Here is a 23679-nt window from a genome sequence, read left to right as displayed (position 1 = left end):
TTTAACTAACCACTTTTTTTTTAATTGACCATTTTTATTAAAGCATACTTGGCATACAATAGCATATTAGTTTCCGGTGTACAGCACAGATATGATATTTATTATTGACTATCTTCCCTTCCCCTTCTCACCCATCCTTCCTCCCCTCCCGTCTGGCAACCACCGGTTTGTTATTTATTTCTATGGGTCTGCTTTTGTTCCCTTTGCTGTGAGGATGTGAAAAATCCCAGAGATAAGAGACATCCTTCCTTGTTTGAATCATTTCATTCAGCATAATACCCTCTAGGTCCTCCATGTTGTCCCAAATGGCAGGATTTCATTCTCTTTATGGCTGGTTTACATTCCATTGTGCATACACACCACATCTTTATCATCTAGCTGTCTATGGATCTAAAGATTCAATGAAATATTTTTCCCCCCTAAATTCTTGACATGATAGATTAGGCCATTGAGGTTCTTAATTTTATTATTACATAGGTTTCATGCATCACATTTACATTACAATTCCAGTTAAAACATTCACTTGATTTTGTTCACACGTTGGTTATTGGGAAGTCTGTTGCTTTGGTTTCCAAATGTGGAGATATTGGCTTATCTTTGACGATAGAATGAGGTGACTCCCCGGGAGTCCCAGGGACACCTCAGTTCTCCACGGTGGGCAGGGCACTACCTGAATGTCCAGGGGGCACTTTCCTGCCTTCTGGGGTCCCTGCAGGCTCCCTCCCTAAAGTGTGGGGTCTGAGTCCCTCCTGAGCTAGTGGATGGCTAGAGCAGCATACACACTGGGCTCTTCTGGGGGCTCCTCTGACGGGGAGGATGGGGGTGCACTTGTCTGATGTCTAAGGGCCAAGAGGTTCAGCTGGGCGTAGGTCACATCTTGGGGGGTGTCAGGTGCAGCAGCCTGGGGCAGGGAGACAGAGGGATGAAACGTGGTTGGGGTTTGAGAAGCCTCAGGGCCTGGGGAGGATGGGACCCACCTGACTGTCCATCTGTCTGTCCTCTTCTGCTTGTCTGTCCTTTGTGTGCAAAAATGCCCCTGATAGAGAAGAAGGAGAGGTGGTCATTCCCTGCCTGAGGCTTGATGTTGAGCAGTTCACCTGGGCGTACAGACTCCCTGGGGGGGCCTTCAACTGTCCTATTCTGCTGGAGATTGACAGTGAGATGGAGCAGCGTCTCCTGAATCATTTCACTCAGCATAATACCCTCTAGGTCCTCCATGTCGTCCCAAATGGCAGCATTTCATTCTCTTTATACCTGATGTATATTCCACAGTGCATACATGCCACATCTTTATCATCTAGTTGTCTATGGATCTAAAGATTCAACGCAATGGTTTCTTTTCCCCTAAATTCCACTGTTGAAGTCCTCCTGTCACTTATCCTCATGGTGCCAGATCCAGCAATAAATTAAAAACATCATACACCATGACCAAAAAGACCTTTTCTGGAGATGCAAGGATGGTTCAATATTCACGCATCAATAAACGTGATGCACCACATAAACACAATGAAGGATAAAAATCACATGATCTGAAAAAAAACTTGTGGAGGAGCGAAAAGATGGCGGCGGAGGTGAAAGGCTGATCTGCTGCCTCGCATGGCAGTTTCGGAAATAAAACTGAAACATGGACTGGTGAGGGTGGTGACTGCTGCTCGAGTCTCCCCAGACCGGGCGGCTGCTCCCCTCAGTCAACACCGAAGCCGGGGCCATGGGCTCCTGGGCGCCCCGGCAGCTGCTGTGGCGGAGGCCGCGGACTCAGCGCAGCGGCTCTCGGTGAAGGAAGAGACCATCTTTATGCAGGAGGGGCGCATCCGCGCCACCGACCTGGCCGAGCTGCGCAGTGAGATCCCCGGAGCCCCGGAGGCCGCCAACACCGACTTGGAGGATTCTTAGGAGCTCTCATCTTACATTCAAGCCCTCTAGCCATTTTGACGGAGGAGAATCAAGAAGGCGGCTAAGAGGCCCCAGGTGCGGAGAGGAAGCGGGCTCGGGGGCTTGGGGAGCAGGCGGGAGGGGTCCCAGATGCTGCCCAGAAATCGCGGCCGCCAAGGAAAGTTCAGATTCCATACTCACTCAGTTTCGCAACTGCGCCGCCCCCGCAGGCCGCCCAGCCCGGGGCGCTGGGGACACGGCGGTGGCAGCGGTGGCGGTGGCGGCGGCGGTGGCGCCCGGAGCCCTGCGGCCGCCCAGCGCCCATCCCGACCGCGCAGCCCCCGCATTCCGCGGGCCACGCGCCCCGCACACCGGACGGAGGCCCGGGCGCCCTCTCCGTGCACCTCCTGGCGGCGCTAGACTTCAGTAGAGTTGACTGAATTGAAGGGATTAAGAAGTACAAATTGGGAAGTTCGAAAAAGATGGCGGCGGAGGTGAAAGGCTGACCTGTTGCCTCACATCCAGCGAAATCGGAGGGGATGAGGTGTGGAGGCGCGTGGGTCTGGCTGGTGGCAGGGGAAAGGGGCTTTTGTTCCAAACCTAGGGGAGATTAGCTCTCCATCACCCTGAAATCCAGCTTCTGGGAACCCGCGGGAGACCCAGATGCCTGCGGGGAGAGGTGGGACTCTTGCGGAGGTGCGCCCAGCAATCAGTGTATGCTGCGCTGGAGTGCGGAACAAGGGGACTTAGAAACGTGGAAGGCAGAAGGACCAGACTCGCAGCCATCGAGGCTCGCCGCACCATGGCCTGTTGGCGCCCTGAGACCCCGCCCCGCCCTGGGACCCGACCCGCCCTGGGACCCACCCCGCACGTTTTGAAGACCCGCCCCGCAAGTCTTGCAGGCGCACCTGCGCTCCAAGCAACGGCTTATGCATGTGGGTGGCCTGCCCTCTGGCAGCGGACCAGATGAACTGCTGTTCTAGTCGGACTGCTCCAGGGCCACTCAGACAGGAGGAGGAAACTACAGTTTTTGCTGTAATCCTTGCTGAGTGCCTAAGGCAGTAGCTGATCTACACCCCATTGGAGACCCAGAAACGAGGGCATCTAGTGGTCTGTGGGAGATGACACCAGATTTCAACCACATAAGTGACACATTCAGTGAGCGCATAAGTGACACATTCAGTGAGCGCCAAAGCCTTGCTGCACCAAGACCCGGCCCATAAACGTGTCTCCTGCACAGCAACTCTTCCTTTATAGACAAAGAGAGCCCTCCCAGTAACACCAACAACAATCAAGACTTAACTATACAAAGGAGGACCAAGATGGAGGCATAGGGCGGAAGCCTGATTGCTGCCTACCACAACAACTTTGAGACTACGACAGGAGAGCAGAGCAGACACCATCCAAGACCACCATAGGGCTGGCTGAGTGGATGCTCTACAACTAGAATAAAAGAGGGGTATACGGGATGATGCTGATGCCGGTGACCCAAAGACCACACTTTAAGAACTACGGCTCAGGCGACACAACGGCGGCCTGGAACGTGCTCGGCGCAGTTCCCCCAGCGGTCTCTGGCTGAGGGGACGGCTCCACTGGCTGCCGAGCACGGACAGACGAGCCCCTATGAGACATGGGGTGGGAGACTCCGCGCTTGCTGACCTCCAAGTCCGTCAAGAATCTCAACGCCCCGGAAGCGGCCAGGTGCGCATGCTCGGCGACCGGCCACCGCTGCAGACCCAAGGGCCGACGCAGCGAAGCCGGACCGGCCTGCCGCCATGCACCGGGCGCACCGGAGCTTCACCGAGCCGCCGCCCGACGAGTTCTGCAGCAGCCGTCCTGGAGCTCTGGCAGGATGGCTGGGGGAATTGCTGAGGGGGGGTTGACCGGCAGGAATTGGGATCGGGAAAACGGGGCCCCGCTGAGACCCGGGTGCGGGCAGGGTTGCGCGCCTCTGGGTTCGGGTGTGGTCACACGCCTCTGGGTATAGGTGAGGCCTCACGTCCCTGGGTCTGGGTGAGGCCACGTGCCCTTGGGCCCAGGTGAGGCCAGATTCCGGGTCCGGGTGAGGCCATGTGCCCCTGGACCCGGATGACGCTGGGTCCCGTGCCCGGGTGAGGCTAAGCGCCCCTGGGTCTGGGGGAGGCCGCACTCCCCTGGGTCCGAATGAGGCCAGATGTCCCTAGATCCAGTTGAGGCCTCGCACACCTAGGCCCGGGTGAGGCCACGTGCCCCTGGGTCTGGGAGAGGTCACGTGCCCCTGAGTCTGGGAGAGGCCACACACCCCTGGGTCCAGGTGAGACCATGTGTCCCTGGATCCGGGTGAGGCCTCGTGCACCTAGGCCCGGGTGAGGTCACGTGCCCCTGGGTCTGGGAGAGGCCAAGCGTCCCTGGGTCCGGGTGAGACCATGTGTCCCTGGACCCAGGTGAGGCCTCGTGCACCTAGGCCCGGGTGAGACCACGTGCCCCTGGGTCTGGGAGAGGCCAAGCGTCCCTGGATCCGGGTGAGACCATGTGTCCCTGGATCCGGGTGAGGCCTCGCGCACCTAGGCCCGGGTGAGGCCACGTGCCCCTGGGTCTGGGAGAGGCCAAGCGTCCCTGGGTCCGGGTGAGACCATGTGTCCCTGGATCCGGGTGAGGCCTCGCGCACCTAGGACTGGGTGAGGCCACGTGCCCCTGGGTCTGGGAGAGGCCAAGCGTCCCTGGGTCCGGGTGAAACCATGTGTCCCTGGATCCGGGTGAGGCCTCGTGAACCTAGGCCCGGGTGAGGCCACATGCCCCTGGGTCTGGGAGAGGCCAAGCGTCCCTGGGTCCGGGTGAGACCATGTGTCCCTGGATCCGGGTGAGGCCTCGTGTACCTAGGCCCGGGTGAGGCCACGTGCCCCTGGGTCTGGGAGAGGCCAAGCGTCCCGGGGTCCGGGTGAGACCATGTGTCCCTGGATCCGGGTGAGGCCTCCTGCACCTAGGCCCGGGTGAGGCCACGTGCCCCTGGGTCTGGGAGAGGCCAAGCGTCCCTGGGTCCGGGTGAGACCATGTGTCCCTGGATCTGGGTGAGGCCTCGTGTACCTAGGCCCGGGTGAGGCCACGTGCCCCTGGGTCTGGGAGAGGCCAAGCGTCCCTGGGTCCGGGTGAGACCATGTGTCCCTGGATCCGGGTGAGACCTCGTGCACCTAGGCCTGGGTGAGGCCACATTCCCCTGGGTCTGGGAGAGGCCAAGCGTCCCCGGGTCCGGGAGAGACCATGTGTCCCTGGATCCGGGTGAGGCCTTGTGCACCTAAGCCCAGGTGTGGCCACATGCCCCTGGGTCTGGGAGAGGCCAAACGTCCCTGGGTACGGGTGAAGCCGGATCCTGGGTCCGGGTGAGGCCGTGTGCCCCTGGATTCATCCGGGTGAGGCTGGGTCTCAGGCCCAGGTGAGGCCACACGCCCCTTGGGTATGGGTGTGGCCACGTGCCCTTTAATCCGGGTGACGCCGTGCCCCTGGGTCCAGCCGAGACCAAACCAGAGGGAGTCGGACCTCCGTTACCACCATTTGTCCACCATCCAGAGCTGAGGGGTCAGCTCTAGATGTACACAGAAGGAACAGCTGGACATTGAAATTGGGTCTAAAAAGAACTGTTGTTCCAGGGGGAAGTTCGCTACAGACTGATTCATTTGCCTGTCAGCATAACTATTATTGCTCGTCTCACATTCAGTTCTTATAAGTATATATCTAGTGACATATGATCTCGCTCATCTAGGGGAAATGATGAACAACATAGACTGAGGAACAAGAACAGAACCAGAAGCAAGGAGGCATAGATCGGACTATCTGGCCTCAGAGGGAGGAAAGGGGAGGGTGGGGGGAGGGGAAGAGTTCAACCAAAGGACTTGTGTGCATGCATATGAGCCTATCCAACTGTTAAGTTCAACAGGGGCTTGGGGCATGCGTGGGGAGAGGGGTGGGATGGGAATGGGGGGATGAGGACAAATATGTGACACCTTAATCAATAAAGAAATTTTAAAAAAAATCACATGATCTTATAATAGATTCGGAGAAAGCACTTGTGAGAATGTTTCCTATTCATGAGACTGAAAAGGATGAAAGATGACTTTACCTCTGTACATCTGTGCTGACAATGAGTGTATTTTTCCTAGGTTTTCTGATTTGAAACTCTGGAGATATCTTTTTCCCAGCTGACCTTCTTCATCTATTTAGTTTTCCTGTGCAGGTGCTCTGAGCTTCCTATTGTGTGACCCAGGTCACCCTCTTTTCTACTCACCTGAGCTCCTGCCTTTGCTCTGACGTCGATGTCGGAGGACGAGGAAGAGGAGGAGGGAGAGCAGCAGAACCAAGGCCACCAAGAGCACTATCCAGTACCATTTGGAACCTAGGACATTAGAGACTTCATGAATGAGTCAATGATGCCCTTTAATGATCACCTACTGTGTGCGAGGCACATGCTGGGACCTGTCATTTATCTCCTCTCACCTCACAGAGGAGGAGGGAGAGCAGCAGGATGAGGGACACTGAGACCCCGAACAGGATGATCATGTACCATTTGGGACTTTGGACATGAGTGACGTCATGAATGAGCCAGTGATGCAATTTAATGAGCACCTACTGTGTGTGAGGCTCATGCTGGGGTCTGTCACTCATCTCCTCTCACCTCACACAGTCATGCACCCTGGCATTGCTGACCCCACCACCCACTTCACTGAGGCTCAGAGAGGTTAACCACGTGCCCCAGGTCACCCAGTCTGGACGGGGCAGGGCTGGTACAGGAACCCAGGACTGTGGATTCCCTGTGCTGTCCTCATGCTGCCCCCCAGGGGAACACCAGCTTCTTGATCTAGGCTCCCCTCTGCAGGGGCCTGTCCACATCTCATCTGGAGTTGTAGGTCCTTCCTCATTACCGCCCCCAGCACAGCAGGGACAGGGAGGGGCAGGGTGTGGTGTGGACTCTATTAGTCTCTCCTGGCTCCGTCCCCACCCTGTAGACCCTGATGCCCCCTTGGGAAGGTCAGGCTAGGCTGGGGGCTCTGCCTTCCTGAGCTCTGTGAGGCCCTTATGTCACCTCATCTTCCAGCAGCCTGTGAGTAGGATGGGACCAGGGATGAGGAGACAGGAACCCCACACTCAGAGGAGAGAGGGGACCGCTCAGCCCCACAGCAGGAGCAGCAGAGCCTGGAGCTGACCCGGGGCTGATCCACCCTGTTCCCTCCTCTGAGCTGAGCCTGAGTTGAGGGGGAGGACTGGGGGCCTGGACCCTTGTCCTGCCTGTCCCTCCCTGTACAGTGTCACCGTCACTGAGACAGAGGGGGCAGGCCCCATAACATCACGTCCTGGGGGCTTCCCTGTGAGGCCCTCTTCCAGGAGGTCAGGGCCAGAACCGACAGGAAGTCTAAGCTCTGGACAAGGATTCTCTCCTTTCACACCTGCAGACACTAAGGCCCAGACAGGGGAAGTGGTGTCCAAGTCAGCAAATCCAGAGGGGCCTGACTCCCATATGGCTCAGCCCCGTCCCCATCAGGCACCCGCCACCTCCCCACAGAGACCCCCATTTACCTGTCTGTGGGCCTGATCCTGAGGGTAGGTGAGACTGATCCTCAGAGCATCCTGGATTCAGGATGGGGCAGGACGGGGGGCTGTCATCTCCCCACATGAGCCCAGCTCCTCCCCAGACTGCACCTCCACATCTCCCTCTGCCATGACCACCCCACCCATCACCAGCCTCAGACTCTGGGATTCCCAGGCCCCCCACCTCCCAGCCCGGGACACAAGCCATCCTTGAGGATCTGGGTCACTTGATCCCCTGACAGACTCTCAGGACTTTCTGGGTGGGCTGTGCTCCCCCTGAGCAGAGCTCCCCGGGACTCACCTGCTGTGGAGGTAGGCCCTGTGGGTGGGGGGCTGGGGGCTCCAGAGGGTCCTGCATGTGATGACACAAAGAGGTTGAGAGACCTGGGCTGGCCCTGGACCCCATTTCACACAGACACCCTCTATCATCTGTGCTGTGGCCCCTGAGACCTCCCACTGCTTCAGTATCCAGGTGAGGGAAAGGGGGTGGACGGAGTGGGAGGGCCTCCAAGGAAAGGATCTCCTCAGGATGACCATCCTGGAAGCCCCTCACCCTAGTTTCAGCCCATAATTCTTCTGGGAATTGGACCCTGAGTTCACATCAAAGCGGACAGGGTCAGGGGCCCTCACCTGAGACCAGAAGCTCCAAGGGCTTACTGGGGTGTGACAGCAGGAAGGGGGAGGAGCTGTTTGAACTGTAGCACCTGTAGGTGCCCCAGTGGGCTGAGGTCACAGGAGTCATGGAGAACTCTGCCTGGAACTTCCGAGCTCGGTGCTTTGATCTCAGACGAGAGGGGGGATCAGCTGCCCCCTCCTTGGCCAGAAGGAACGTGTCCCTCTGGCTCTGTGACTGACACCGCAGGGTCACATTCTCTCCTGAGGCCACCCTGGGGCCTGGCTGCACCGAGAGGGAGGGTGTGTCAGACAGGTGTCCTAGAGAGAGAGAGGGAGGGTGAGGGCTGCCTGCCCACCTTGTTCTGGCCTGAGAGTCACCAGGCCTCTCTCTGAGGACCTTCCTCTCTGTCTGTCTCTGTTCCTCCGAGTCTCCCCCTCTAACCTCCCACACTCTGTCTCTACCCTCCCTGGGGTGCAGCACCTTTACTCGGACCTGCCCACCAGAGACCCCCAGCAGGACCTGTGCAGAATCTGGGTCCCTAACTGAACCCACTGGCTCCTCACCTGCCACCAGGATGTCCAGGGGGTCACTGGGGGCCGACCACTCAGAGGACAGGTTGAATCCACCGTAGCATCGGTACCGGCCCCCGTGGGAGCTGCTCACAGTGCCCAGGAGGAAGTGGGCCTGAGAGAGCCCAGCCTGGGGCTGCAGGACAAGGCTCTGGGGGAGGTCCCGTTCCCCCTCCTTGTGCAGAGCGAATCTGTCATAGCCGACATCAGAGTGACACTGGAGGGTCAGGCTCTGTCCAGAGGCCACAATGGGGCCCTGCTGGCTCAGGAGGGAGGGCTTCCCAGACTCACCTGGGGAGACCAGACGTGAATTACAGGGGCTGCTCCTCCCATAAACCCCTTCTCCTGTCTTGGCCCCCAGGTCTCACTGTCTCTCTCTGTGTCTCTGGCCCAGGGGCTCCTGTGCTCCCCTCACTCTCTCACATGGGGATCCCTTCCCAGAGAAGATTCCAATGTGTCTGGTGCCTCAATCAATGGATGGGAGTATAATGGGACTTACTCACCTGGGACCAGGAGCTCCAGGATGTCACTGGGGTGTGACAACTCCTGGGGTCTCTTCCAGTAATAGCCATAGCATCTGAACCTCCACCTGTGAATGGGGGTCACGGGGCCAACAGGGAACAGGGCCTGGGACTGCCCACTGGGGTGTGGCTCTGAGTCCGTGGTCCTGTAGAGCCTGTGATCTCCTTCCTTAGTCAGACGGAACCTGTCAAATCCCTGCCCTGAGCCACACTGGAGGGTCACTTTCCCTCCTGAGGTCACGACAGGGCTGGGCAGGGCTGAGAGGCTGGGTTTGCTGTAGGATCCTAGGAGAGGAGGAGGCAGCGTGTTAAATGGGGCTCACACCTCCCTCATGTCCCCCCAGGGCTGGGCTGTGAGAGGGAGACACCCTGAGAGCAGACCCCCTTCCTGAGGGCAGAGCCTGAGGCTGGGACCCCTGAGTGTCCTCTCACCTGTCACCACCAGCTCCAGGGGGTCACTGCGCTCTGACCAGCCAGCGGGGCTGTTATAATAGCAGGAGTATCTCCCTGCATCATTCCCTGTCATGTGTGTGATGGAGAACTTGCCCTTGGCTGTGGACTTCCTTTGAGTCCGTGTGTTCCAAAGCACACACTTTCCTTCCTAATACAGATCAAACTTCTGGGCCTCCATGGTCCCCTCATCCCAGGGGGTCACAGGCTCCCATAAGGGATCACAGAGCCTGGCTCAGCCCAGAGGGTGGGTTTGGGAGGATCCCTGGAAGGAAACTAGAGGCTGCATTACCAAGACCTTCCCCACCCTCATCCCCAGCTCAGGCCAGGACCTCTGCGCTCCCTCCTGAGCCCCAGCGGTGAAGGAAGAGGAGGGACATGGAGCCTGGGGAAGACTCACCTGTCTGCATGTGGGTCGTATGGCCCAGACTCAGCCCTGAAAGAGAGTTCCTGTGAGAGACTTGCACCCAGACATCTGGGCTGATTCCCCTCCCATCAGGCCCCGTCCACTAGAGCTGCCAGACCTTGAATTTCCCATGAACAAGGGGGTGCCATCCCCCCTCCTGCTGCCCCTCCCCGTGTCCCCCACTGACCGAGGCAGAGAAGAGCGGAGAGGAGGAACATCATGGCGTCTGCTCTGGTGGCTCCTGCTCTGCAAATGGAGGAGACTCAGGGCCGGAAAAACAGAGACGCACAGGATGTGGTGGGTCAGAAGCTGCTGCAGCCCTTCCGCGTCCATGAGCTGTGCACCCGCTGCCTGCGGACTCTCCCGCCCGGGGCCTGGCTCTGAGGTTCCCCAAACGAAGGGCTCAGGAGGAGAGAAGGCTCTCGGGGGACAGGAGCCCGATCCCTCCTGGCCCCGCAGCGATCTTTTCCTTTGTTCCCGGCGACTCTACACATTTGGTCTGGCCTTTGGGTTCTGTGACGGCAACTTTGAGTGGACTTTGCAGGGTCTGGTTGGTGCTGTTGGTCCATCAGGAAACAGTCTCTACTCCCACTGGACGTTTTTATAGCAGAGGTGTCAGTCGTTCATCCCTCAGTTGTTAACGTGAAACTCAAAATGGAACTGCCGATGGACCCAGCAGATCCCACTTGTGGGAACCTATCCTCAGAACCCGAAACCCCAATCAGAAAGAACGTATGCTCCCCTGTGTTCATAGCAGCGGTATTTACAACAGCTAACACCTGGAAACAGCCCAAGTGCCCATCGGTGGATGAGTGGGTACAAAAGCTGTGGTACATTTACACCAGGGAATACTACGCAGCTGTGAAAAAAAGGATCTTTTATCCTTAGAGACAGCATGGAGGGACCTGGAGGGTAACATGTGGAGTGAAATAAGCCAGTCAGAGAAAGACAAATATTGCACGATCTCACTTATATTTGGAATCTAATGAACAAAATAACTTGATAAAAAAAAAATAGGTCCAGAGGCATGATGCATGGAAGAAAGGGACAGATCTCTGGGAAGGGAGGGGGCAGAAAAAGATTAACTAAAGAACTTATTTGTATATATGCATAGCTCAAACCATAGATATTAGTGTGCAGAAGGCCTGCGGTGGGGTGTGTGCTGGTTGAGGGGGTGCATAGAGGCAGAGATGAAGGTCATCTGTAATAATGTCAATAATAATACAAAAGATACAGTATTATCTTGAAGGGGAAGGCTATCTATCTATCTATCTATCTATATATAAAAGCCTAAGTGACCAAGAAACCGGTTGACCGTTCACTATGACAAACACTGACCACCAGGGGGCAGATGCTAAATGCAGGAGCTGCCCCCTGGTTGTCAGTGAGCTCCCACAGCGGGAGCACCGTTCAGCTGACATACATGAGCCAGACACCGGGCTCACGGCTGGCAAGCACAGCTGCGGAGGTGCGAGTCTCACCCGCCTCCGTGGGAGCACTACCGAGCGGTGGCAGGTGCAGTGGGCGGTCGGGATGAGCGGGAGAGGCACGGGCCTGGCCTGGGCTTGGGCTTCTCCTCCGCCGCCCGCTGCTTTGTGCACGACTACATCCCCTGGGGGATGTCAGACTGCCGGTTTTGGTCCAGTCCCTCAGCCTGGCCTGCGAGAGGGTGCAGGCCAGGCTGAGGGTCCCCAACCAGTGCATGAATTCAGGCCTCTATTATAAAAAGAAAATAAGAATGCTAATGGCAACATTATGGGAGACATGCCAAGACGGGAGGAGAAATGGATTGATAGAGTGACAGATGTCAGAGGGGAGGGGGGGGGGGACTTGATGAAGAATGGGAAGCGATTCACTAAAGAGCATATATGCACAGCGCATGGACACAGACAACAGTGTGGTGAGGGCCAAGGGAGGGGAAATGGGGTGGGTGGTGGTGGGCAAACGGAAGAAATGGGGGACATCTCTAACAGCGTCAACAATAAATATTAAATACATTTAATGGTTTTGTTGTTTAGATTCCACATTTAAGTGATTTTATATGGAACCTGTCCTACTCCGACTGGCTTATTTCACTTTGCATCCAAACCCCCAGGTCCATCCATGCTGCGGCAAAAGGTAGGACTTCCTTCTTTTTCACAGCCGAGTTGTACTCCATTGTGTAAACGCACCACAGCTTTTTTATCCACTCATCTCCCGACGGGCACGAGGGCTGCTTGCACATCTTGGCTGTTGTAAATGATGCTGCAGTGAACATAGGGGATGCGTACCAGGTATATTCTTTCGAATAAGCATTTCAGGTTTCTTTGATTCTACCCCCAGAAGTGGAATCACTGGGTCAAATGGCAGTTCCACGTTTTTATTTTTTGAGGAACCTCCATATGGCTTTCCACAGTGGCTGCACCCGGCTGCATTCCCAGCAGCGGTGCATGAGGGTTATTTCCCTGATGATTGGTGACTTTGTGAATATACAGCGGAGTGAGGGCAGGCTCTGCAAAAATGGTGCTGGAAAAATTGGACAGGCACACAGAAAAAGGAAGGAAGGAAGGAAGGAAGGAAGGAAGGAAGGAAGGAAGGGAGGAAGGAAGGAAGGAAGGAAGGGAGGGAGGGAGGGAGGGAAGAAAATGTACCACCCACTTACACCATACAGGAGAATGCACTCAGAATGGATAAAAGACTTCAATGTTGGTCACAAAGGCATAAAAGTCCCAGGAGAGACACTTCTTGTGTTTTCACCTCAGAGGCAGGCGAGGAGCAGAAATTCACAAACACGAAGTCCATATTCAGCTCCAAAGAGGGGTCCCTGCTTACCTGCCCTTCCTGAGGCTGAGGACTTGGGGACCAGGGTGCTTCTGAGGAAGGGGAGGCAGGGGCTGAGCCCAGCGGAGAAGGTCACAGGATGTGGGGGGCCGGGTCCTCACACCACACACACACTCTTCACAAGGAAGGCAACACCCTAAAAATAGCAGGCGCTGAGGGTCTGACTGGAACCACATCGCTGAACAGCCTACATGTCTTTGTTTTTTATTGGAGTTTTTATTTGCTGGGGTGACATCGCTTCACAAAATTATACAGGTTTCAGGTATACGATTCTACACCACGTCATCTGTACATGGTACTGTGTGCTTATCCCCCTAAGTCTAGTCTATTTCCACACCACTTACCCCATTTTTACCTCTCCCCCACCCCACCCTTCCCTCTGGCAGTCACCATAGTATTGTCTGTGTCCATGAGTCTTTCTTTTATTTCTTTGCGTAACCCATTCGCCCTTCTCCCCAACCCCCTCTCCTCTGACAGCTGACAGTCTGTTTTCTGTATATGTGAGTCTCTCTCCACTATGTTTGTTATTTTTTTTATTTATTTTATTTATTAGATTCCAAATATGAGTGAAATCATAGGGAACTTGTCTTTCTCTGACTGGCTTATTTCACTTGACATAATGCTCTCCAGGACCATCCATGCTGTCGCAAAAGGTAAGAGTTCCTTCTTTATTTTACAGCTGCATATTATTCCACTGTGTAAATGTACCAGAGCTTTCCTCCGCTGATGGGCCCTTGGGCTGTTTCCAGATCTTGGCTTTTGTAAATGCTGCTGCTCTGATCATAGAGGGGCATAGGTATTTGTGGATTTATTGATGATAAGCCATCCTAAAAGGTGTGTGGTTTCAATTTGCCTCTCCCTGATGATTAGTGATGTTGAGCATCTGATCATATGTCTACGGGCCATCAGTGTGTCCTCCTTGGAGAGGTGTCTATTTAGGTTCTTTGCCCATTTTTTATTGGATTGTTTGGGGGGAGGGTTGGTGTTGAGCTTTATAAATCCCTTATAAATGTTGGACAATAAGCCCTCTATCAGATGTATTGGCAAATAGTTCTCCATTCGGTGGGCCCTTATCAGATGTATTGGCAAATAGTTCTCCATTCTTTTCATTTTGTTGATGGTTTCCTTTGCTGTGCAAAAACGTGTCATTTCCTCCTTACACCTTCATTTAGAAAAATGTTTCTATCATTTAACTAACCAGTTTTTTTTAAATATATTTTATTGATTTTCCACAGAGAGGAAGAGAGAGGGATAGAGAGTTAGAAACATCGATGAGAGAGAAACATCGATCAGCTGCCTCCTGCACACCCCTCACTGGGGATGCGCCCGCAACCAAGGCACATGCCCTTGACCGGAATCGAACCCGGGACCCTTGAGTCCACAGGCCGACGCTCTATCCACTGAGCCAAACCGGCTTTGGCACTAACCAGTTTTTAATTGACCATTTTTATTAAAGCATACTTGGCATACAATATCATATTAGTTTCCGGTGTACAGCACAGATATGATATTTATTATTGACTATCTTCCCTTCCCCTTATCACCCATCCTTCCTCTCCTGTCTGGCAACCACCAGTTTGTTATTTATTTCTATGGGTCTGCTTTTGTTCCCTTTGCTGTGAGGATGTGAAAAATCCCAGAGATAAGAGACATCCTTCCTTGTCTGAATCATTTCATTCAGCATAATACCCTCTAGGTCCATCCATATTGTCCCAAATGGCAGGATTTCATTCTCTTTATGGCTGGTTTACATTCCATTGTGCATACACACCACATCTTTATCATCTAGTTGTCTATGGATCTAAAGATTCAATGAAATATTTTTCCCCCCTAAATTCTTGACATGATAGATTAGGCCATTGATTTATTAAGGTTCTTAATTTTATTATTACATAGGTTTGATGCATCACATTTACATTACAATTCCAGTTAAAACATTCACTTGTTTTTGTTCACATGTTGGTTATTGGGAAGTCTGTTGCTTTGATTTCCAAATGTAGAGATATTGGCTTATCTTTGACGATAGAATGAGGTGACTCCCCGAGAGTCCTGGGGGCACTTCAGGTCTCGATGGTGGGTGGGCACTACCTGAATGTCCAGGGGGCACTTTCCTGCCTTCTGGGGTCCCTGCAGGCCGCCTCCCTAAAGTGTGGGGTCTGAGTCCCTCCTGAGCTAGTGGGTGGCTAGAGCAGCATACACACTGGGCTCTTCTGGGGGCTCCTCTGACGGGGAGGATGGGGGTGCACTTGTCTGATGTCTAAGGGCCAAGAGGTTCAGCTGGGCGTAGGTCACATCTTGGGGGGTGTCAGGTGCAGCAGCCTGGGGCAGGGAGAGAGAGGGATGAAACGTGGTTGGGGTTTGAGAAGCCTCAGGGCCTGGGGAGGATGGGACCCACCTGACTGTCCATCTGTCTGTCCTCTTCTGCTTGTCTGTCCTTTGTGTCCAAAAATGCCCCTGACACGGAGGAAGGAGAGGTGGTCATTATGCCTGAGTCTTGATGTTGAGCTGTTCACCTGGGCGTACAGACTCCCTGGGGGCGGGGGGGAGCTTCAACTGTCCTATTCTGCTGGAGATTGACAGTGAGATGGAGCAGCGTCTCCTGAATCATTTCACTCAGCATAATACCCTCTAGGTCCTCCATGTCATCCCAAATGGCAGCATTTCATTCTCTTTATGCCTGATGTATATTCCATAGTGCATACATGCCACATCTTTATCATCTAGTTGTCTATGGATCTAAAGATTCAACACAATGGTTTCTTTTCCCCTAAATTCCACTGTTGAAGTCCTCCTGTCACTTATCCTCATGGTGCCAGATCCAGCAATAAATTCAAAAGATAATCCACCATGACCAAGAGGACTTGTTCTGGAGATGCAAGGATGGTTCAATATTCGCGAATCAATAAATGTGATACACCACATCAACACAATGAAGGATAAAAATCACGTGATCTTATCAATAGATTCAGAAAAAGCACTTGTGAGAATGTTTCCTTATCATGAGACTGAAAAAGATGAAAGATGACTTTACCTCTGTACATCTGTGCTGACAATGAGTGTATTTTTCCTAGGTTTTCTGATTTGAGATTCTGGAGATATCTTTTTCCCAGCTGACATTCTTCATCTATTTAGTTTTCCTGTGCAGGTGCTCTGAGCTCCCCATTGTGTGACCCAGGTCACCCTCTTTTCTACTCACCTGAGGTCCTGCCTTTGCTCTGACGCCGATGTCGGAGGACGAGGAAGAGGAGGAGGGAGAGCAGCAGAACCAAGGCCACCAAGAGCGCTATCCAGTACCATTTGGAACCTAGGACATTAGAGACTTCATGAATGAGTCAATGATGCCCTTTAATGATCACCTACTGTGTGCGAGGCACATGCTGGGACCTGTCATTTATCTCCTCTCACCTCACAGAGGAGGAGGGAGAGCAGCAGGACGAGGGACACTGAGACCCCGAACAGGATGATCATGTACCATTTGGGACTTTGGACATGAGTGACGTCATGAATGAGCCAGTGATGCAATTTAATGAGCACCTACTGTGTGCGAGGCTCATGCTGGGGTCTGTCACTCATCTCCTCTCACCTGACACAGTCATGCACCAGGCATTGCTGACCTCACCACCCACTTCACTGAGGCTCAGAGAGGTTAACCACGTGCCCCAGGTCACCCAGCCAGGACGGGGCAGGGCTGGTACTGGAACCTAGGACTGTGGGTTCCCAGTGCTGTCCTCACACTGCCCCCCAGGGGAACACCAGCTTCTTGATCTAGGCTCCCCTCTGCAGGGGCCTGTCCACATCTCATCTGGAACTGTAGGTCCTTCCTCATTACCGCCCCCAGCACAGTAGGGACAGGAGGGGCAGGGTGTGGTGTGGACTCTGAGTCTCTCCTGTATCCGTCCCCACCCTGTAGGCCCTGAGGCCCCCTTGGGAAGGTCAGGCTAGGCTGGGGGCTCTGCCTTCCTGAGCTCTGTGAGGCCCTTATGTCACCTCATCTTCCAGCAGCTGTGAGCAGGATGGGACCAAAGATGAGCAGACAGGAACCCGACACTCAGAGGAGAGAAGGGACCGCCCAGCCCCACAGCAGGAGCAGCAGAGCCTGGAGCTGAACCAGGGCTGGTCCACCCTGTTCCCTCCTCTGAGCTGAGCCTGAGCTGAGGGGGAGGACTGGGGGACCGGACCCTTGTCCTGCCTGTCCCTCCCTGTACAGTGTCACCGTCACTGAGACAGAGGGGACAGGCCCCATAACATCACGTCCTGGGGGCTTCCCTGTGAGGCCCTCTCCCAGGAGGTCAGGGCCAGAACTGACAGGAAGTCTAAGCTCTGGACAAGGATTCTCTCCTTTCACACCTGCAGACACTGAGGCCCAGACAGGGGAAGGGGTGTCCAAGTCAGCGAATCCAGAGGGGCCTGACTCCCATATGGCTCAGCCCCGTCCCCATCAGGCACTCGCCCCCTCCCCACAGAGACCCCCATTTACCTGTCTGTGGGCCTGATCCTGAGGGTAGGTGAGACTGATCCTCAGAGCATCCTGGATTCAGGATGGGGCAGGACGGGGGGCTGTCATCTCCCCACATGAGCCCAGCTCCTCCCCAGACTGCACCTCCACATCTCCCTCTGCCATGACCACCCCACCCATCACCAGCCTCAGACTCTGGGATTCCCAGGCCCCCCACCTCCCAGCCCGGGACACAAGCCATCCTTGAGGATCTGGGTCACTTGATCCCCTGACAGACTCTCAGGACTTTCTGGGTGGGCTGTGCTCCCCCTGAGCAGAGCTCCCCGGGACTCACCAGCTGTGGAGGTGGGCCCTGTGGGTGGGGGGCTGGGGGCTCCAGAGGGTCCTGCATGTGATGACACAAAGAGGTTGAGAGACCTGGGCTGGCCCTGGACCCCAATATACACAGACATCCCTCTTACATCTGTGCTGTGGCCCCTGAGACCTCCCACTGCTTCAGTATCCAGGTGAGGGGAAGGGGGTGGACGGAGTGGGAGGGCCTCCAAGGAAAGGATCTCCTCAGGATGACCATCCTGGAAGCCCCTCACCCTGTTTCAGGCCATAGTTCTTCTAGGGACAGGACCCTGAGCTGACAGCTTAGCAGATAGGGTCAGGGGCCCTCACCTGAGACCAGGAGCTCCAGGGGCTCACTGGGGAGTGACAGCAGGAAGGGGGAGGAGCTGTTTGAGCTGTAGCACCTGTAGGTGCCCCCATGGGCTGAGGTCACAGGACTCATGGAGAACTCTGCCTGGAACTGCTGAGCTCGGTGCTCTGATCTCAGACGAGAGGGGGGATCAGCTGCCCCCTCCTTGGCCAGAAGGAACGTGTCCCTCTGGCTCTGTGACTGACACAGCAGGGTCACATTCTCTCCTGAGGCCACCCTGGGGCCTGGCTGCACCGAGAGGGAGGGTCTGTCATGCAGCCATCCTAGACAGAGAGAGGGAGGGTGAGGGCTGCCTGCCCACCTTGTTCTGCCCTGAGAGTCACCAGGCTTCTCTCTGAAGACCCTCCTCTCTATCTTTCTCTGTTTCTCTGTGTCTTCTCCTTCTCCCTCCCAGCCCCTTCCCCATCACTCTCTGTCTCCCTCCCTCCATGGGACTTGCACTTTCATTCTGGCCTCACCACCTGAGACCCCAGCAGGGCATGTGCAGAGTCTGGGTCCCTGACTGAACCCACTGGCTCCTCACCTGCCACCAGGATGTCCAGGGGGTCACTGGGGGCCGACCACTCAGAGGAGAGGTCGTATCCACCGTAGCATCTGTACCGGCCCCCGTGGGAGCTGCTCACAGTGCCCAGGGGGAAGTGGGCCTGAGAGAGCCCAGCCTGGGGCTGCAGGACCAGGCTCTGGGGGAGGTCCCGTCCCCCCTCCTTGTGTAGAGCGAATCTGTCATAGCCGACAGCAGAGCGGCACTGGAGGGTCAGGCTCTGTCCATAGGCCACGATGGGGCCCTGCTGGCTCAGGAGGGAGGGCTTCCCAGACTCACCTGGGGAGACCAGACATGAATTACAGGGGCTGCTCCTCCCATAAACCCCCTCTCCTGGCCTGGCCGCCAAGTCTCACTGTCTCTGTCTGTGTCTCTGGCCCAGGAACCCCTGTAATTCTTTTACCCCATCTTCTCACATGCGGCTCCCAAAACAGCAAAGATGCCAACAACCTGGCTGGTAGCTCAGTCCATGGATTGAGCAATAATGGGACTCACCTGGGACCAGGAGCTCCAGGGGGTCACTGGGGTGTGAGCACACATGGGGCCTGTCCCTGTAGCAGCCATAGCATCTGAACGTCCACCTGTTGCTGTGGGTCACGGGGCCCACAGGGAACAGGACCTGGGGCTGCCCACTGGGCTGTGTCTGTGAGTCCAGGGCCCAGGAGAACCTGTAATCTCCTTCCTTAGTCAGAAGGAACCTGTCATATCCCTGCCCTGAGTCACACTGGAGGGTCACGTTCCCTCCTGAGGTCACGACAGGGCTGGGCAGGGCTGAGAGGCTGGGTCTGCTGTAGGATCCTAGGAGAGGAGGAGGCAGAGTGTTAAATGGGCTCACACCTCCCTCATGTCCCCCAGGGCTGGGCTGTGAAAGGGAGACACCCTGAGAGCAGACCCCCTTCCTGAGGGCAGAGCCTGAGGCTGGGACCCCTGAGTGTCCTCTCACCTGTTGTCACCACCAGCTCCAGGGGGTCACTGCGCTCTGACCAGCCATCAGGGCTGACATAGTAGCAGTGAAATATCCCAACATCATGCTCTGTCATGTATGTGATGGAGAACATCACCTTGTCTCCGGGCTTCAGTGGCTTCTCTCTTTTCCATGGTGCTGGGCTTCCCTCTTTATACAGATGGTACTCCTCAGCCCCTGGGGTTCCCTGACACCAGATGGTCACGGGGCTCCCCCAGGGGATCTCAGGGGCTGGCTCGGCCCAGAGGGTGGGCTTGGGAAGGGGCCCTAGAGAAAACAAGAGGCTTCATTACAAAGGCCTCCCCACCCGCATCCCACAGCTCAGCCCAAGACACTGTTCATGTATTTCTTCCATCCTAGCCTCACCTCTCCTGGCACAGGGCCCTGAATGACTGAGCTCAAAAGGACAGGGTCAGGGGCCCTCACCTGAGACCAGGGGCACCACAGGCTCACTGGGGAGTGACAGCAGGAAGCGGGAGGAGCTGTATGAGCTGTAGCATCTGTAGGTGTCCCCTGTGGGCTGAGGTCACAGGACTCATGGAGAACTCTGCCTGGAACTGCTGAGCTCGGTGCTCTGATCTCAGATGCAGGGGGAGGATCGGCTGCCCCCTCCTTGGACAGAAGGAACTTGTCCCTCGGGCTCTGTGACTGACACAGCAGGGTCATGTTCTCTCCTGAGGCCACCCTGGGGCCTGGCTGCACCGAGAGGGAGGGTGTGTCAGGCAGGCCTCCTAGAGACAGGTAGGAGGGTGAGGGCTGCCTGCCTTCCTTGTACGTTAAAATCTATCTAATAAAGAGGGAATATGCTAATTGCCATCACTCCGTCACAAAGAGGCTGCGCCCACAGCTGAGACCAAGTTCCCTTAAGGAGCCTTAACTAGCAATCAGCAAAGACCTGAGGCTATGCCCTCCCCGCCCCATGGGACTTGACTAGGGACCTCAGGCCACGCCCTTCACCCCAGGGGACCTGGGCCAGGGGACCTGAAGCTGTGCCTCCCTGCCTGGCTGGGCTTGACGGGGGACCTCAAGGTGCATACCCAGTGCTGGGTTGGGGGAACTTAGGCCACACCCCCATCCTGTGGGGCTTGATGGGGGACCTCAGGTCATGCCTCCCTACCCAGCAGGACTTGACAGGGGATCTCAGGCCATGTCCCCCACCTGGCAGGGCTTGACTGAGGACCTCAAGGCACGCCCCTTGCCCTGGTCTGGGCTGGGGGACCTCAGGCCATGCCCCCCATCCCGGTGCTCAGCCAGGGGACCTGAGGCTACACCCCCTGCCCAGCGGGGCTTAAAAAGGGTGGGACTGGCCGGGTCTGGATCTAGCCCAATTGTGGGGGATGGGAGGGAGAGGTGGCGGCCGGGTCTGGGTCTCACATGATTTTGAGGTGAATGTGGGTGGGCGGGGACTTGACTCTGGGTCCCAAGGCACGCCCCAGACTCTGACAGGATGAAGGTTTTCATATACATTTTACTAATTTTCTTTCATCTCTGAAACTTCTATTATAGAGAAAGGGCAAATAGCAATATTAACCTTTTACACTCGGATGTCGAGTGTGACTCGACACGGTTAGCATTAAATCCCGAGTAGAATAAAGGAATGGAGAAAAAAGCAAGTGAGTGCAAAGGGTTAAATTATTTCCTCTAATTAATTCCCTTTTAAGGTGCACGAATTTCGTGCACCGGGTCACTAGTCTATGTAATAATAGGATAATATGCAAATTGGTCAGGACACCATCGCATAATGACCAATCAGCAGGCTGTGTCCCTGCCCCCTGTGCCAGCCGGAGACATGAAGCTCACATCCCCAGACTGGCAATGGGCCCAGAATATGAGTCTTGCATCCCTGCTCCCGGCAACAGGGCTGGGGCTTGAGGCTCGTGTCCCTGACCCCTGCGCTGTCCCCACCCCGCTGAGCCGTCCTACCTCTTTGGGACAATCCTTCAAGGAACCCCGGATGGGTGGGCAGGGCCTGCCTCTTTCCAGTGATGGATCGTGCGGCTCTCGCAATGTGACAGGGCACAGGCCAGGCTTGGGAACACCCCTCCCCCTGCCCTGCCTTGAGTACACATATTTCGTGTACCAGGCCACTAGTGTGTGTGTGTGTGTGTGTGTGTGTGTGTGTGTGTGTGTGTGTGTATATAAATATGTTACAGAGAGGAAAGGAGAGGGACAGAGTGATAGAAACATCAATAATGAGAAAGAAGAAAGAAGATATGATCAGCTACCTCATTCATGCCCCCTACCTGGGCAATGAGCCTGCAACCTGGGCTTGCAACCTCACCTGGAATTGAACCGTGACTTCCTGGTTCATAGGTCGAAGTTCAACCTCTGAGCAATGTTGGGTGGGCTGCCTATCTTGATCTGACTGAAAGTCACCAGACCTCTCTCTGAGGACCCTCCTCTATGTCTGTCTCTGTTTCTCTGAGTCTCCCTCTTTCTCCTTCCACCCCCATCTCTCTCTGTCTCTCTCTCTCCCTGGGGTCCTGCACTTTCATTCTAGCCTCACCACCTGAGACCCCCAGCAGGACCTGTGCAAAGTTTGGGTCACTGACTGGATCCACTGGCTCCTCACCTGCCACCAGGATGTCCAGGGGGTAACTGTATCAAACACTCAAAGAAAAGCTTGTTCCTACTCTATCATATGTACCCAGCCCCCTGTCAGCCTCCCAGAGTGTCAGGGGAAAGTGGGCCTGAGACAGTCCAGCCTGGGGCTGCAGGACAAGACTCTGGGGGAGGTCCCGTTCCCCCTCCTTGTGCAGAGCGAATCTGTCATAGCCGACATCAGAGCGACACTGGAGGGTCAGGCTCTGTCCAGAGGCCACGATGGGGCCCTGCTGGCTCAGGAGAGAGGGCTTCCCAGACTCACCTGGGGAGACCAGATGTGAATTACAGGGGAACCTCCTCCCACAAAACCCTTCTCCTGGCCTGGCCCCCAGGTCTCACTGTCTCTCTCTGTGTCTCTAATCCAGGAGCCCTTGTGATCTGCTGACCTCAGCCTCTCACATGGGGCTCCATTCAAAGTAATGACCCTAATAACACCCCAGTTTGGTGCCTCAATCCATGGATGAGAAAATAATGGACTCACCTGGGACCAGGAGTTCCAGGGCATCACTGGGCTGTGACCACACCTGCGGCCTGTCCCTGTAGCAGCCATAGCATCTGAATGTCCACCTGTGGCTGGGGGTCACAGGGCCCACAGGGAACAGGGCCTGGGACTGCCCACTGGAGTGTTGTGAGTCCAGGGTCCAGGAGAGCCTGTGATCTCCTTCCTTAGTCAGAATGAACCTGTCAAATCCCTGCCATGAGCCACACTGGAGGGTCACGTTCCCTCCTGAGGTCACGACAGGGCTGGGCAGGGCTGAGAGGCTGGGTTTGCTGTAGGCTCCTAGGAGAGGAGGAGGCATCATGTTAAATGGGGCTCACACCTCCCTCATGTCCCCCAGGGCTGGGCTGTGAGAGGGAGACACCCTGAGAGCAGACCCCCTTCCTGAGGGCAGAGCCTGAGGCTGGGACCCCTGAGTGTCCTCTCACCTGTCACCACCAGCTCCAGGGGGTCACTGCGCTCTGACCAGCCAGCGGGGCTGCGATAGTAACACTGATATCTCCCTGCATCACCCTCTGTCAGGCTTGTGATGTTGAACGTGCCCTTGTCCATCGGATCTAGTGGTTTCTCTCCGCATTGGCGGAATGTGCTTTCCTCTTTGTCAAAACAGAACTCCTCGGCCTCCACAGTCCCCTGACACCAGATGGACACGGGCTTCCCCCTGGGCATCACAGGTCCTGGCTCAGCCCAGAGGGTGGGTTTGGGGAGGGTCCCTGAAAGGAAACCAGAGGCTGCATTACCAAGACCTTCCCACCCTCATCCCCAAGCTCAGCCAAACACTCTCATTTTACCACCTCATCCCAGTACTTCTGTGCTCCCCCTAAGCCCCAGGGGTGAAGAAAGAGGAGGGACATGGAGCCTGGAGAGGACTCACCTGCCTGCACATGGGTCCTCTGGTCCAGACTCAGCCCTGGAAGAGAGTTCCTGTGAGAGATTTGCACCCGGACGTCTGAGCTGATTCCCTTCCCATCAGGCCCCATCCACTCGAGCTGCCAGAGCCTGAGGTTCCCCATGAACAAGAGGATGCAGCTGCCCCTCCTGCTCCCCATCCCCGTGTCCACAACTGACCGAGGCAGAGAAGAGCAGAGAGGATGGATGCCAT

The 23679-nt window shown here is 55.6% G+C and overlaps 2 protein-coding genes across 2 annotated transcripts in view; both read right to left on the bottom strand.

The window, feature by feature from the left end:
- LOC129147079 (leukocyte immunoglobulin-like receptor subfamily A member 6) overlaps positions 1 to 23679 on the bottom strand; it is a 33681-nt gene extending 10002 nt beyond the window's left edge. The window contains exons 1-8 of the mRNA XM_054710348.1: positions 23646 to 23679; positions 23452 to 23487; positions 23006 to 23290; positions 22560 to 22859; positions 19454 to 19741; positions 19006 to 19308; positions 18493 to 18789; positions 17930 to 18232 (exon numbers count right to left, since the gene is read on the bottom strand). Of these exons, the coding sequence (XP_054566323.1) occupies positions 17930 to 18232; positions 18493 to 18789; positions 19006 to 19308; positions 19454 to 19741; positions 22560 to 22859; positions 23006 to 23290; positions 23452 to 23487; positions 23646 to 23679 (1846 nt within the window). The remainder of the gene's footprint in view (positions 1 to 17929; positions 18233 to 18492; positions 18790 to 19005; positions 19309 to 19453; positions 19742 to 22559; positions 22860 to 23005; positions 23291 to 23451; positions 23488 to 23645) is intronic.
- LOC129147753 (leukocyte immunoglobulin-like receptor subfamily A member 6) lies at positions 485 to 10211 on the bottom strand. The gene is given in 12 exon segments (XM_054711053.1): positions 485 to 901; positions 978 to 1036; positions 6131 to 6238; positions 7417 to 7467; positions 7730 to 7780; positions 8059 to 8361; positions 8608 to 8904; positions 9117 to 9419; positions 9567 to 9794; positions 9797 to 9849; positions 9981 to 10020; positions 10178 to 10211. Coding segments are annotated over 12 exon segments (1674 nt in total). The 3' UTR covers positions 485 to 754.

This window comes from Eptesicus fuscus, chromosome 21 (genome assembly GCF_027574615.1).
Source record: "Eptesicus fuscus isolate TK198812 chromosome 21, DD_ASM_mEF_20220401, whole genome shotgun sequence".
Lineage (NCBI taxonomy): Eukaryota > Metazoa > Chordata > Mammalia > Chiroptera > Vespertilionidae > Eptesicus > Eptesicus fuscus.
The sequence above is the reverse complement of the archived record's forward strand: the minus strand, read 5'-3'. Positions and strand labels throughout refer to the sequence as shown.